At 41.1% G+C, this 12,871-nt stretch overlaps 2 protein-coding genes across 4 annotated transcripts; both read right to left on the bottom strand.

Annotated features, from left to right (window-relative positions):
- Nucleotides 1–165: 165 nt before the first annotated feature.
- si:ch211-207l14.1 (probable E3 ubiquitin-protein ligase RHG1A) lies at nt 166–8,267 on the bottom strand. Its single transcript, XM_048235547.1, has 4 exons — nt 6,314–8,267; nt 3,494–3,757; nt 1,700–1,798; nt 166–1,005 (listed from the first exon to the last, which is right to left on the bottom strand). Exons 1-4 carry the CDS (start codon nt 6,476–6,478, stop codon nt 898–900), a joined length of 636 nt encoding a protein of 211 aa, XP_048091504.1. The 5' UTR covers nt 6,479–8,267; the 3' UTR covers nt 166–897.
- Nucleotides 8,268–8,407: 140 nt separating this feature from the next.
- On the bottom strand, nt 8,408–11,632 carry LOC125288866 (PI-PLC X domain-containing protein 1-like). 3 transcript variants are annotated; one of them, XM_048235544.1, is made up of 7 exons: nt 11,483–11,632; nt 10,969–11,103; nt 10,642–10,778; nt 10,167–10,295; nt 9,742–9,897; nt 8,828–9,011; nt 8,408–8,715 (listed from the first exon to the last, which is right to left on the bottom strand). In XM_048235544.1, the coding sequence occupies exons 2-7, from the start codon at nt 11,072–11,074 to the stop codon at nt 8,480–8,482; spliced, it is 948 nt and encodes a 315-aa protein (XP_048091501.1). In that variant the 5' UTR covers nt 11,075–11,103; nt 11,483–11,632; the 3' UTR covers nt 8,408–8,479. The 3 variants fall into 3 exon arrangements, with proteins under 3 accessions (XP_048091501.1, XP_048091503.1, XP_048091502.1); XM_048235546.1 differs by having other exon boundaries at nt 8,408–8,659; XM_048235545.1 differs by having other exon boundaries at nt 10,642–10,774.
- Between the last annotated feature and the right edge of the window lie 1,239 nt (nt 11,633–12,871).

Raw genomic sequence — 12,871 nt, 5'->3', positions numbered from 1 at the left:
ATTTATTTTATTTATTAATTCGTTTGTTGTATGTCTTGTATGTCTTGGTGTCACGGGTACGCTGGCGACTACGCCGCTCCGTCCGGCATCTTTTGTGTTTGCTATTTCTTAAATGTATGTCTTGGTGTCACGGGTACGCTGGCGACTACGCCGCTCCGTCCAGCATCTATTGTCTTTGTTAGTCTGTGTCAATGACAATGTCTTATATGTGGAGCGCTTTGGGTTGCACTCTGTGCATGTTAAATGCGCTATACAAATAAATCTGACTTGACTTGACTTGACTAATCAAACACAGCCTATCAGACAACTGAATTAAACTGATAGGCCTAGCCACTGAGAAATTGCGAAACATCAACATAATTATGTTAGTGATGTGACTCCTTAAAACAACCACATATAGCCCACAACACTCCCCTATACAAACACATTTCAGTGGCATAAACATTCCAATTGATATTAAAGGGAATAATGCAATATGTGACCTCTAACCTACACACTAAATTATACCTGATGTCTTCCCTCTGTCAACACTACTTTTTAAAAGACATATATCAGGCAACCAACATACAATCATATTTACATGTATGTACACAGGAGCATTTTTTTCCTTCAGTGACTGTCCAAAATAAAAAATACTTCCAACAAACAACAACAAATACGTCTACAAACAAAACCTATAGCCAAAATTATGGTGGAAATTACAATTACCAAAAAAAAAAAAAATCTGTTTATTGTCCTTTCTGCTGAACAGTTGTCAGGAATGAGTCTCTTCTGCAGTTTAGGTTTCCTTTGATCCAGGATGTGCTGGTGAAGTTGCTGGTGAAGTGTGTGTTTGTGTGTGTGTGTGTGGGGGGGGTCTGGGTGTGTTTGTGTGTGTCTGTATGGGGGGGGTCGTAGTTAGGGCACTTTGACACGAGTGGACGTCCAGTATAGAGGCTCGGGCATGGCCACGTGCACGCGACAGGTGGGGCAGGCCTGCTTTCTCCACAGCCACTCCTCTATACACTGCACAAAAAACATCACATCACACACACACACACACACACAGTTAACAGTATACATGGCAACAACTAGTCCTCGCACTCAGAGTAAAGATTTTAGAGAACACACTGAATTGTGTAGAGGGGACAAAGAAAAATTCTTCTTCCTACTCAGTCTTATTGATTAATTGACTGATACTTGGCAGACTGCATCAGGTGGCAGACTGCATCAGCTGCATCAAGCAACACCAAAGTGTTTTTTGTACCTTAAAATAATGTTTCCAAAATTGTTTCAGTGGTTCATCAACTCGTAACAGGGTGAATGGCACTTCTGCATTCGCTTCGCGGCCCTCTATCGGCTATAACTGCACTATGTAAGTTTGCCAGATCGGGTAGCGGATCTGTTCGATGGAATGAGACATAAGAAACTACAAATTTGACTTGCATGATGTCGCAATACATCGTACTTTCATAAAATCATGCAACATATTCTACCTTGTCTATTGACATCATTATTTGCAAAGCCAGTGCTGGATAAGCAAATAGTGTGCGTGCGACAGAGGAAAAGTTATTTGGTTTTGCTTTAAGATTACCTACACTTTACTGAATGTGTTTTGATGAACTAAATGGAATATACCTACACTTTACTGAATGTGTTTTCATTGGACAAAATGGAATATTCCTTCAATAAGAAATAGAAGGAGATGGCAGGCACATACCTCCGAGTGAAAACTGTGTGTGCAGTGTAGTTCCCTCACCCCTCCCCCACCTTTGTGGAGATCATGATGACAGATTAGGCAAATGCTGTCCGCATCGCTCTAGAGAGAACAAGAGAGAACGAGAAAGAATGAGTCAGAAAGTGGTTTAAGAAACAAAATTGTCATCCAGCTAAAATATACTGAGCCCAAAATTATCCTGTTGAAAGATGGTATATATACAAATTTAGTGTAGGCAAGAACTACAATTTACATAGTTTCATGTCCCTTACAAAAGCATTAGGTATAGCACTTAAAGACAGGATACATCAGTTATGTGACAGTTATTTGGCTCAGTAAGACAGTAAGTGTCTGCCAGTCACCACGTATTTAAGGCAAGCCAAGTTGATTTATATAGCACATTTCATCCACAGACACAATGAAATATGCTTCATACAGTATACCGTAAATAAAAACAGGCTAGATCATTGTTAAAACAATGCTCCATGCTGCTTTGTCCCACCTGGAGCAGCAGGGGAGCTATGCTCGGCTGCTCTTCATAGATTTTAGCTCAGCTTTTAACACCATCCTGCCCCACAGACTGGTGGACAAGCTATCAGGCCTCGGACTACCACACTCCACCTGCCTTTGGATTAAGGACTTTCTGACAGACCGCACTCAGAGAGTACGAGTAGGCCACCACACCTCCACCGCCCTTAGCCCCAGCACTGGCTCACCCCAGGGTTGTGTGCTGAGCCCCCTGCTCTACACCCTCTATACCCACGACTGCACCCCCGCTCACCTCAGCAACACCTTGGTCAAATTTGCAGATGACACCACAGTAGTTGGACTCATCTCCAAGGGGGATGAGTCCGCCTACAGAGATGAGGTGGAGCGTTTGATGGGGTGGTGTGAGGCCAACAACTTGCTCCTTAATACAGCTAAGACCAAGGAGCTCATTGTGGATTACAGGAAGAAAAAGACAGACATCCAGCCACTGGTGATAAAGGGGGACTGTGTGGAGAGGGTCACAGACTTCCGCTTCTTGGGAGTCAACATCACGGAGGACCTGACCTGGGGCATCAACACCACTGGGCTAGTGAAGAAGGCCCAGCAGAGACTTTACTTCCTGAGAGTTCTCAGGAAGGACAACATCCCTCAAAATCTGCTGGTGTCATTCTATCGCTGCTCAATTGAGAGTATTTTGACATATTGCCTCTGTGTTTGGTTTACAAGCTGCACTGTGGCACAGAGGGAGAGGCTCCAGGGGGTCATTAAGGCAGCGCAGAAAATCATCGGCAGCCCTCTACCCTCTCTGGATGAACTGCACCGTTCCCGCTGCCTCAAAAAGGCCAATTCCATCCTGAAAGACTCATCACACCCCGGTCACAAACTGTTTGAACTAACTGAATCAGGCAGGAGATACAGATCCATAAAAACCAGGACAAATAGACTAAGAAACAGTTTCTACCCAACAGCCATAATCTCACTGAACAGTGCTACCAAAGCATAGCTTTATGTTTTTACATTTTATGAATGTGGATGTGTATGGGTGGGATATGTGTGGGGTGTAAAGTTTTTATGCACTTTTTTATGTCCTTTTATGTCCATAGTGACTTTTTTACTTATTTATTGCTGCTTTTGCACTGAACAAGGAATGCACTTAATTTCGTTGTACCTGTGACGATGACAAATAAATATATTCTATTCTATATTCTATTCTATAAAACAAAGCAAAGTACATGCAATAGCATAATTAAAAGAGCATACACTAAACATAAAATAAGAAAGAAAAAAAAGAGCACGACCAGAACCCACCAGAGACATGACGTTTCTGCCCCTGAACCGGGTCTTCTTCTCTGGTGTCTCCGTGACCTCGGGGATTGTGGGAATGGCAGGCGCCCGCCTCTCTCTCTCAGGGGTGCTGTTGGCCTTGGGGCACACGTCACCGCCGTTGATGCCCGCGTGGCATGCCCGGTAGTGCTGCCGCAACTCGCCCTCCTTCCTGGTGCTGTGGCTGGCAGGATTGGGGGCCATAGTGGCGTTGTGCAGGTGTTGCAGCTGCATGGCGTTTAATGTGGCCTATGAGGAAATTAACAAAGAAGAACAGCAAGACAACACTTCAATTGAATACTGCAATTTGACTAAACATATGACTAAAAACTAACTTAAAACTTCAATAATTAAGAAAGTTACAGAGTAGCAACTGTACTATTGCTACTTTGCCGGTGTTGCAACCAAATATTACAGATTTCAACATAAAGGAATGCATGATTAAATGGATTAATGATTCCTTAAAGTTAATGAATCACCTCTGAAGCTCGGATAGTGCTTTTAGACCTCCGGCTTGCTATTGAAAAAATAATGGAGTGTAATTTCTAGGGAGCTGCAGCCCAACCTTTCAGACTTCAAAACAGAAAGAAGGAAAGCAGGAAGCAAAGATTTTGTATATTCAGATTTTACTGAATCTCAACCCATATCTACCGACGCCTAGCAATGTAAAATATGTAAAATACTAGTGACCCACCTCCCACATCAGTCACATTTGTTAACAGTGTGATTTTCAGTGTGTGAGTGTGTGTATTTTGTTTGGACCACCATAAAGGGTCTACATCCTGATTGCGTTATGTTGACAAAAAGGAGTACAAATTGGCTTAGAGTTGTGGTTGTGCCTGTTGGGGTCAAGTTATAATTAGTTTACACATACAGTAGCTTTGTTGACAAGTATGTTGACATCTACTCACTCTGCTGAATATTGTTGAATCGTCATAGGTGGTTTGTTACTGTTACTATTTGCACATTGCACATTGCACATGGCCAATTTGTATGTTTTATCTTATATAGATTAGTACCTTATGCTGATTAGTGCTGCTGAATTGTAATATTGATTAAATAGCAATGCAACAGGAAAATATGCTCTTTTGAATCCTCATTTGTGGTTTCATAAAGAAAGCGAGAGGAGAGAGAGAGGAAGAGAGAGAGAAAGAGAAAACCTCCACTGATATTTCCAACTTGCCAGTTGAGCTGTCAGATGGATTAACCGGTCAAATCAATAAGGGTGCAATTCTGGGTCACTTTATCTGAAGAGCGCAGCACATCCTTATTCTTTACACACACTGGACACTAACGGACATAAAACCTAGACTTAAATAAACATTCTGTTATCTCAATAATGTCTCACATGACAACATTGCATCAATCAGAAACCAGCACAGACACAAGGTGGCCCCACCCCTGTCTTGCAGTGTAAAAAAAAGTGAAACTAAATTTCAGCACTTATTCTGAACCGGATCCAAGTGATCATGTTGATCGATCATTTGATCAAGGACCAAAATGTGACAACCCTCTACCTAGTCTGAAAATCTGACGCACATCTGGTCAGGACACACAGACAGACAGGTAGAAGAATACAGTAACAAGAGTAGGTGGTGGTAGCATAGTGGCTAAGCAAGAGCTGGGCTAGCATTACAGTAGCCTGAATAGTTGTTGGTTCAATTCCTGGCTTCCACCGTTGTGCCCTTGAGCAAGGCACTTAACCCCAAGTTACTCTGGGGAGAAGGGCCCTTGTAATATAATTGACATGTGTAAGCCGCTTTGGATAAAAGTGTCTGCCAAATGAATAAATGTAAATGTAAACCAACAGTAACAAAGCTGGACTGTCCTGAAATACACCTCACTAAGATGGACCTCCTCCTAATGGACAGTAGCCAGAGGTAACCTGAAAATAAACCAAACAAACAACAACACCTTTCCCCAGCCCAAGTCAAGCGGTGCCAGAAACAACACTTTTGTGTACAACCTGTTTTGTCTGTGGGCCGTGCACAATAAATCAATGCAGAAGCTATACAAACATTTAGGTTCAGGAGCACTACATAGGCCTATGAAGCTTTTCAGTGTCTGAAACAACAAAAGTAACGTTGTACCTGCTAATTGTCCGTATACAATGGAAATTCAGAATATATGGAGCTGAAGACTTCCAATGATATTAAACTAGTATTCAATACTGATCACAGCACACAAGGCGATATCAGCTGTTCTTGGACACAGTGAGAAGTTTTACTTATTCAGATTCCTAATCATGGATTTTATTTTAGAGGTATGAAAAAACCTATGAAAAACACCACCATGAAAGAGCGGGACTGTGAACGTTCCTTAAACTCGAACTGTATTTGTTGCCGAATAAATCTCAACATGAGAACATAGGCCTAGAGTATATCCAACTCACAGTCTCCTTTTCAAACTGAAAGAACATAACCACTGGTATTCTTAGAATTGTCATTCTCTCTGCAATTACAAAAGGTTCTCACTGATGGTGCATTTCCAGTCACAGCTAAGAGGTCAGCTGATAGAAATAGATAGGCCTATGTAGGTTTGACATTGAGGTGAAGGTGGAATCTCTCAGCTGACAATCTTATGGCAGTAAGCCCTTGACTGATACTGAACACGTAACAAGCAGACGCTAGAAATTCATGTTACCTGACCCAGAGATTTTAGACTATCACTCACATTACATAAACTTAAATGAAGCAGTAATTGTTCTGTATGTGCACCTACAAGGACTCTCTGGTGTGTACGTCATGAACACACACACACAAAGAGAGAGAGAGAGAGAGAGAGACACTAAGAGAGAGAGCTTACCGGACAGGGCAGTGAAGCTCGACGGTTGGCAATGGATCGACGAGGTCTGGGGACATTCAAGCTGGACTTTCTCTCCGCGTCCAGCTCTTCGGTCACCACCTCTTGATCAAAACCCTGCCTCCAGGTCGTGAAGATGCTATCATCCTCCTCCTCCTTCTTATCCATACTGACAGACTAGCTGCTCCAGTGTGTTCCAGGGGTATTTCCCTCTTGGCAGAAAGTTCCAGAAAGTGCAGGGCTCCCCAGAGGCACCTGGGACCGACTAGAAGTCCTGACGCTGTGTTTACCTGTCAGCTTCTGGTCAGGGGGAAGGCTGATTAAGCACTGGGTAATTAGACACCCCTAGGCTCTCTAGAACCATCTGGTAGGTCTGTTGCTCTAAGCCAATTCAGATGCGCTCTGAAGCAGTCAGCAGTGCAGGCCTCGAACAGCAACAGTGAATCTGCGGTAATCTGTTTAAGCGATAGGGGTAGGAGGAGGATGAGAGAGGGGGGGAAAGAGAAAGACAGAGAGAGAGAGAGAGAAAACCAGCGGTGAAATGACTTCTAATCTCTTATCTCAAATGCTTTATATCCATGACTGTGTAGGCTAACTAGCCTATATCATGTGAGATGCACATTGGATATTTCTCAGCTCATAATTCCACTGCCCTTCTGGCAATAGTACAACATACAGACAAATAAGTTAGACAATAAAGATGCTTTTTTTTTATTTATTTATTTGCTTTTTAAAAAGAGCTTACAAAATTATGCAAAAAGACTAAAATGACAACCATGATTGATATACCTGTTTTTGGATGTATATGGGTATGTTTATTTACCACATGCGGGAACACCAAAACAAATAGGAGGACCCAGTGGTGTGTGGAAGCACTGGACAAGATAATCACTTAAGTAGAGTGTTAAGCACCTTAGTGTGTGAAAAGAGAGGCACCTAAACTTAAGACACCCTTTCACATGTTGAAACACAAATAAAGGCCAGATTTAACACCATAAATACATTACTGTGTTCAGCTGTGATAATATATAACTGATATTAGGCATTAAAGTAAACTGACATTTTGGACAGAACTGCTTACACGTTACAACTGCAACTTCTCTGCAAGACGTTCTGCAGTTCATCTTCCCCTAGATGGCGTTGTTTTCTCGATAACGTTAAAAAAGTGGTTTGCCTTATTACATCATGTAGGCTAAAGGCAATTTGCACGAGACATATACACGGGTTTCCCGTTTACCAACAAAACTAGATGCGCGCGCTGCCGTGAGGCAGAAGACGCTTGGTGGCCGTCCACAACGTTATAAACTTAACCTAAATAGTCAGCTGCTGTAAGCTACAATCTGATTTTTTTGTATACCCCTGTTGTCTCAATGATAATAACATCTCATTTCAGACTATATTTCAAAGTTTGACATGAATTTGCAATATTAATATAACATATTTTAACGCATTTTGTCATTTTTGGCGAAGACATGCCTTCCGTTAGGGATATTGAACATATTTAACATTCTCTAACCATCGTGATTTCGAATTGGTGCAGTTTTCAGCACAAAAACTAATTTTATTCATTTGCTCTTTTGCATTGCTCTATGCTGTTCTGCCTCTTGGTTGCGCACGCATGTTTTCGTGACGTTGCATAGAAATCCATGTATAGCCTGTCTTCCAAAAACTGGCAAACTGTAGGTTGTTGTGGTGATTTATTACCGTTAAACATAGAGAGGCTGACCCAGAATGTCTCTTCACTTCAAATAAGAATAGGCTGCAACAATGTTACTATCTTTGAATAAACTCGCAAAACCTGAGCAGCCGGAAGAAGAAACACTGAACTGTAGGGACCGTCAATAAAGTTCGAACAGCTTAAATACGTAGCCTGCAATATTAACCAGACTATACATGACAGCCTAAAAACACATTTCGAAACATGACTTAATAAGATTGAGCAGGCGCTTCTACACAGTCCTGGTTTTGTAAATAGAAAATACAAAGTGGTTTGGACCAAGTCATGAAGCCCACCTATTCTCCTTTGTGAGCATGGAGGACAGGGGAGCCTCAAATATCAATAGACTTTTGCAATAACAGACAGCTCTGAGACTTGGAAACAGTTGTGCAAACAGGTGTGCATATGCTCACTGATATTAATGCATTTGCAGCAGATCAAACCAACACAGATCAACAGAGAATTTGTTTGTTAAGTGCAATCACAATATGAGCAAATTCATTGTCTCCCACAAAATCTGCACAGATGATGTTAAGACTTCTTTTACTTGGACCCGGATGCTGCTTCTTGACCCAGTCAAGTAAAAAGTTATAGGCTTTCAAAGTCATACTCCTCATAGTTTGGCAAGGATGCTGCAAGACATATTGTACATCTTCTGTGAGGTTCATTCCAGCCACAAAAAATAACTCTGCAATAAAACAACAATAATAATAAAACATAGCAAAAGGGTATAGATAATGTATGTATGTATTCTTCCACGGAATATTTTCAAAACATATCTATGTAAAAATATCCCAAACCTTTTGGCCTTCCACTTTCTTTCTGCCCCTCAAGAAATAAGATGAGATCCTTTGGGTCAGGCGTATTGGCCCACCAGTAATCAATCTTCGGCCAGAAGCCAGTGTATTTTTCTGCAACTGGGTTGTCATACGAGAGGATCACCTGATAGCCACATTCCCAGCACAGACTGAGGGAGGGGGTTTCCTGTAATTAACAGATGTTGATATAGTGGGGCCAAAGAGTTGAGTAATTATGGTTTTTGTCACGTGACATATGAAGACACATAGTGTGACAATTAACAGTAAACAGTTCAAGGTGAGGCCAGTCATACCGAAGGAAGTTCTGTATGTTTGCAAAAACACACGTTCAAAGTACACTCAGTCTTTTCTCTTGCTCGTGTGCGATAATTTGCCTCAGCCACATGACCTGATCTGTGGTTGGGTATTAAGATGTCATTTCTGACGTTCCCTATTACAGAAACAGTCAGTGCGGTGATCGGATTTGCTGTTATATTGACAACTGCTGTCTTGTTGGCAGCCAGGGTTATGGCCATTCAAACCAATATCTACTAATCGTCAAAGAGTAGAATAACGCTGATAGACACTTTCATACTAAAATTTAATGAGTTTAATACAGGTTGAATCTTAGTATGCATTGAAAGATTTGGCTGTTGAATATAATGATGCAAATTTGAGGACTTTTCAAAAACCTTCCAGGCCAATTTTCTCCAATTCAAGGACCCAATATCCTTTCTACCACAAATTATATAAATGCAGGCATTTTCAATTACTTAAGTCTATTTATGTCTATTTTCAAAACAAACTCTAATTCACAAACTTGCAAGGACTTCAAGGATCCATGGGAACCCTGTAAATAACAAAGAACCATGTCTGTGTCCCTGGTAAGCAAAGGATACTGATTCAGACTAACTCACGGTCTTGGGGCACAGTTTTTTCTCAAATAGTCCTCTCAGGAAGTAAATAAGTTCCAGGTGTTCTTCTTTATTCATGCCATCGAATGCTGAACATGCAATGATCACCAGCTCCTTAGGATGCTTCTGTAGCCATTGTGCTACATTTGTGACGGTGTCCTGTTGAGGCCAAAAAAGGGAGGGAGAAATGATGGGATATAGAGGAAGACAAAACATGAGTTATTTCATGACTGATGGGATATAGAAACACATTATTACAATATAATGGGTACCAAAGCATGCAAAAGTGTTTAGGCCTACTATATAATAAAATAAGGTAAAAGTGTGCATCACTATGACGGATTTGTGAAGAGGGAAAGAATGAACGCTATTGCTACTGATTACATTACATGTTATTTTGTTTGTTAAGAAAGGGCGTCTGTCCTGACCTTCACAGTCTGCTTAGAGTAGATTCCATGGGCGAAATAGAAATGATCGTTGTCATCTTGTCTCTTATGAGCGACCCTCAGATCCAGGAACCGAATCCCCGCGTCAAGCTGATCTGAAATGTCCCTTGTCTACAGATTCACATTAGAGGGAACCTCTAGTCACCCGGCTTTCCTGTTTGTTCATATGCTAGCTTTGCACACAAATATCTACAATGACACAGTCAACTACAATAGTATGTATGATAATAACTAGGTCTATGTGCAATGTTTATGTAGTACAATGATAGCACAATGAAAATAAAGGCCTGTCACATGTGAATAGGATGGTTAGTTTTGTGAGATTGTTGTGAGAGGTTATGATGATGCCCACTCTTGATGCTGTAGATACTGTACAGCAACATGTAATATATTGAATTTACAGTACTGTCATTCAGAATGAAGATGACCTACACATTCACCTTACTCAGAGACATACCTGGGTTGTGGCCCACCTCTTCATATAAGGGCGTGTGAAACAGGGCAAACAATGGTCTAGCATTCTCAAAAAGTAGGATGCAGACGGTACAATGGGTGAATGGTCATCCAGATGATAGGTCATTGTGTCATGACTACCTGAAATTATATACAGATGTCAATTGTCCACAAACATGTTAAAATGAATGTCTTGCATTAAATAATCATGCTGAAGGTATTCATAAAGAAAAGGATGGAAGTCATAAAAATGATCACAGTTCATAAACTAAGCACTTTATGCATTTTTTATTATAAAATGGTCATATGTTTTCAGAGCACGAAGACTCACCTGGGATGGCGAGGTTCCATAGTGGTACCCTCCAGAGTTTATCTGGAAGATGTGACATCCAGTCCGCACAATCCTTCTCGTCCGTCATGTTCGAGCCCCTCTCCATGTATTCAGTTCATTAGGACAATAGCCTACCTAAAATATAATTGATGGCAGACAGCGTTATTGGTTCTTAAACCTTTAAACAAATGGCATTTGTATCATAAGTTGAACTAGCCTATCGTAAATCTTTTACAGTCCGCAAACTTTTTTGCAAACGCCCCTGGAGGAGGTCTCCGGTCACAGGAGGCTAGCCTACTGTACGCCTACAACTGTCTGGTGACAGCGAAAGCACAGTGAAATGCACTGTATTAAATATTTGTATGGCATACAAACAAAACCAGTTTAGGTCTTGGTGTTTAGCTTTTGTGGTGTGGTGAAGTGAAGAGGTAGCCCACGGAAGACAACGCTCTTTGTTTTCCGTGGTGGCATCTCGCTGTTAAGACACGATTGTTCCTATCTCGGCCAAACCTACCTGGACTCCATGTGCAACTCCATACACATTTAGGCGACATTCGAGTTATATTATAGCCTAGCGGAGTAACGCTTCCAGCAACCGGAAAGCTGTGGGCGAACACGAGTAAAAGCAAGACATTCTCGTGACATTCGTTGTGCTGACAACTCATCTGAATATTTAACGTGGAAAGTTAGGGACTGTGTGAAATTGTAAAATCCGAGTTCAGTGAACCGGTGTGGGATCCGCAAACTGGTCACATGGATTTATTCAAACTAAAATACACGTAGGCTTAAATGAGCCTTACAAAAACTTTAAACTGTATAGTTTAGACTATGTCTAGAATACTGCTTTCTCCGTTCTTCGTGAATATTTGTCCACCTGAAAAACCTTTTGAGAACAAAATAATAGGCTGCACTGCTGTATGGTTCTTTTAGACTGAGGTAGGCCTAGACTAAGTACAGTTACAGGCAGTGCAGTCAGTTAGGCTACAACAGAAGCAACAACAAATGGACATACGTGGATCACTCAAATATTCTGATATATAGGCTACACTAGTTGTTTAGGTAGTTTACTGAAATTTGAAACACATCAATGGTAGTCAATATAATGCTTTATTACACCTATAACTCATATTTAAACTCTCACTGGGTTGGTGATAAGATGTTTTTTTTTTTCTTCTCAAAGCCTGCTTTCAGCTTTATTCCAATGTTAACACAGAGTAGCCTACATTTTGTGGATACTCATGCAAACACTCAAGTCCTGGAATGACCTATCACACACAGTTTTAGGTGTTTCCTGTTCAAGGCTGACCACATGACTCCTCAGTCAGTATGACATCTGTCAAACTAGATGTACCGCATAGCGGTACAAAATATGACCGCCGCTCAGTCCTGTACATTCGTTCCGCGAAAAGAAATCACACTTCAATTTGTCTCCATATTTTACTCCATCCCCCACTCTTGAAACTTTTGTGTAGGCCTATGCTTGTTTGGCATGCCTGAGTGTGTGTGTATGTGTGCGGCTGCACAGAAAGTAGCCTACTGGTGCTGAAAAGGTGAATAGATTGTAGAATAGCCACAGAAAATGTAGCATTGTTATAAAACCTCAGTTCATCCATTGCAACTGGATTGATGAAAGGTCACTTACACCTGTAGGCTACATTGTATTTGGGAAAAGCAAAAGGTATCAGCATAATGTTATTTATTTATTTATTTATAAACAAAAACATCTCTGTCAGTTCCATGCCGTTTTCAACAGCTATCAAAAACAAAGGTCATTTTTGGATGGATTTTTTGTGAATGTTTCTTCTTCCTACATAAGATTTTAGTCATCTTTAGTTCATGTGATACTTTATTGTCAAAGCACAAATTAAGTAACAGTAGTCTGAAACGTTATTGTTAATGCACA

This window comes from Alosa alosa, chromosome 23 (genome assembly GCF_017589495.1).
Source record: "Alosa alosa isolate M-15738 ecotype Scorff River chromosome 23, AALO_Geno_1.1, whole genome shotgun sequence".
NCBI classification, from domain to species: domain Eukaryota; kingdom Metazoa; phylum Chordata; class Actinopteri; order Clupeiformes; family Clupeidae; genus Alosa; species Alosa alosa.
Note: the sequence above shows the minus strand (reverse complement) of the source record. Positions and strands in the feature narration are given on the sequence as shown.

Excerpts from the sequence above, each read along its gene's own strand:
- LOC125288866 (XM_048235544.1), bottom strand. The coding sequence starts at position 11,074 with ATGGAGAGGGGCTCGAACATGACGGACGAGAAGGATTGTGCGGACTGG. Across the intron at positions 9,898-10,166 it reads ACTCTAAGCAGACTGTGAAG|GACACCGTCACAAATGTAGC; the intron begins GTCAGGACAGAC and ends TGGCCTCAACAG. Across the intron at positions 8,716-8,827 it reads AGAAAGTGGAAGGCCAAAAG|AGTTATTTTTTGTGGCTGGA; the intron begins GTTTGGGATATT and ends GTTTTATTGCAG.
- si:ch211-207l14.1 (XM_048235547.1), bottom strand. The coding sequence starts at position 6,478 with ATGGATAAGAAGGAGGAGGAGGATGATAGCATCTTCACGACCTGGAGG. Across the intron at positions 3,758-6,313 it reads GAGCTTCACTGCCCTGTCCG|GCCACATTAAACGCCATGCA; the intron begins GTAAGCTCTCTC and ends ATTTCCTCATAG. Across the intron at positions 1,799-3,493 it reads GCAGAAACGTCATGTCTCTG|AGCGATGCGGACAGCATTTG; the intron begins GTGGGTTCTGGT and ends TGTTCTCTCTAG.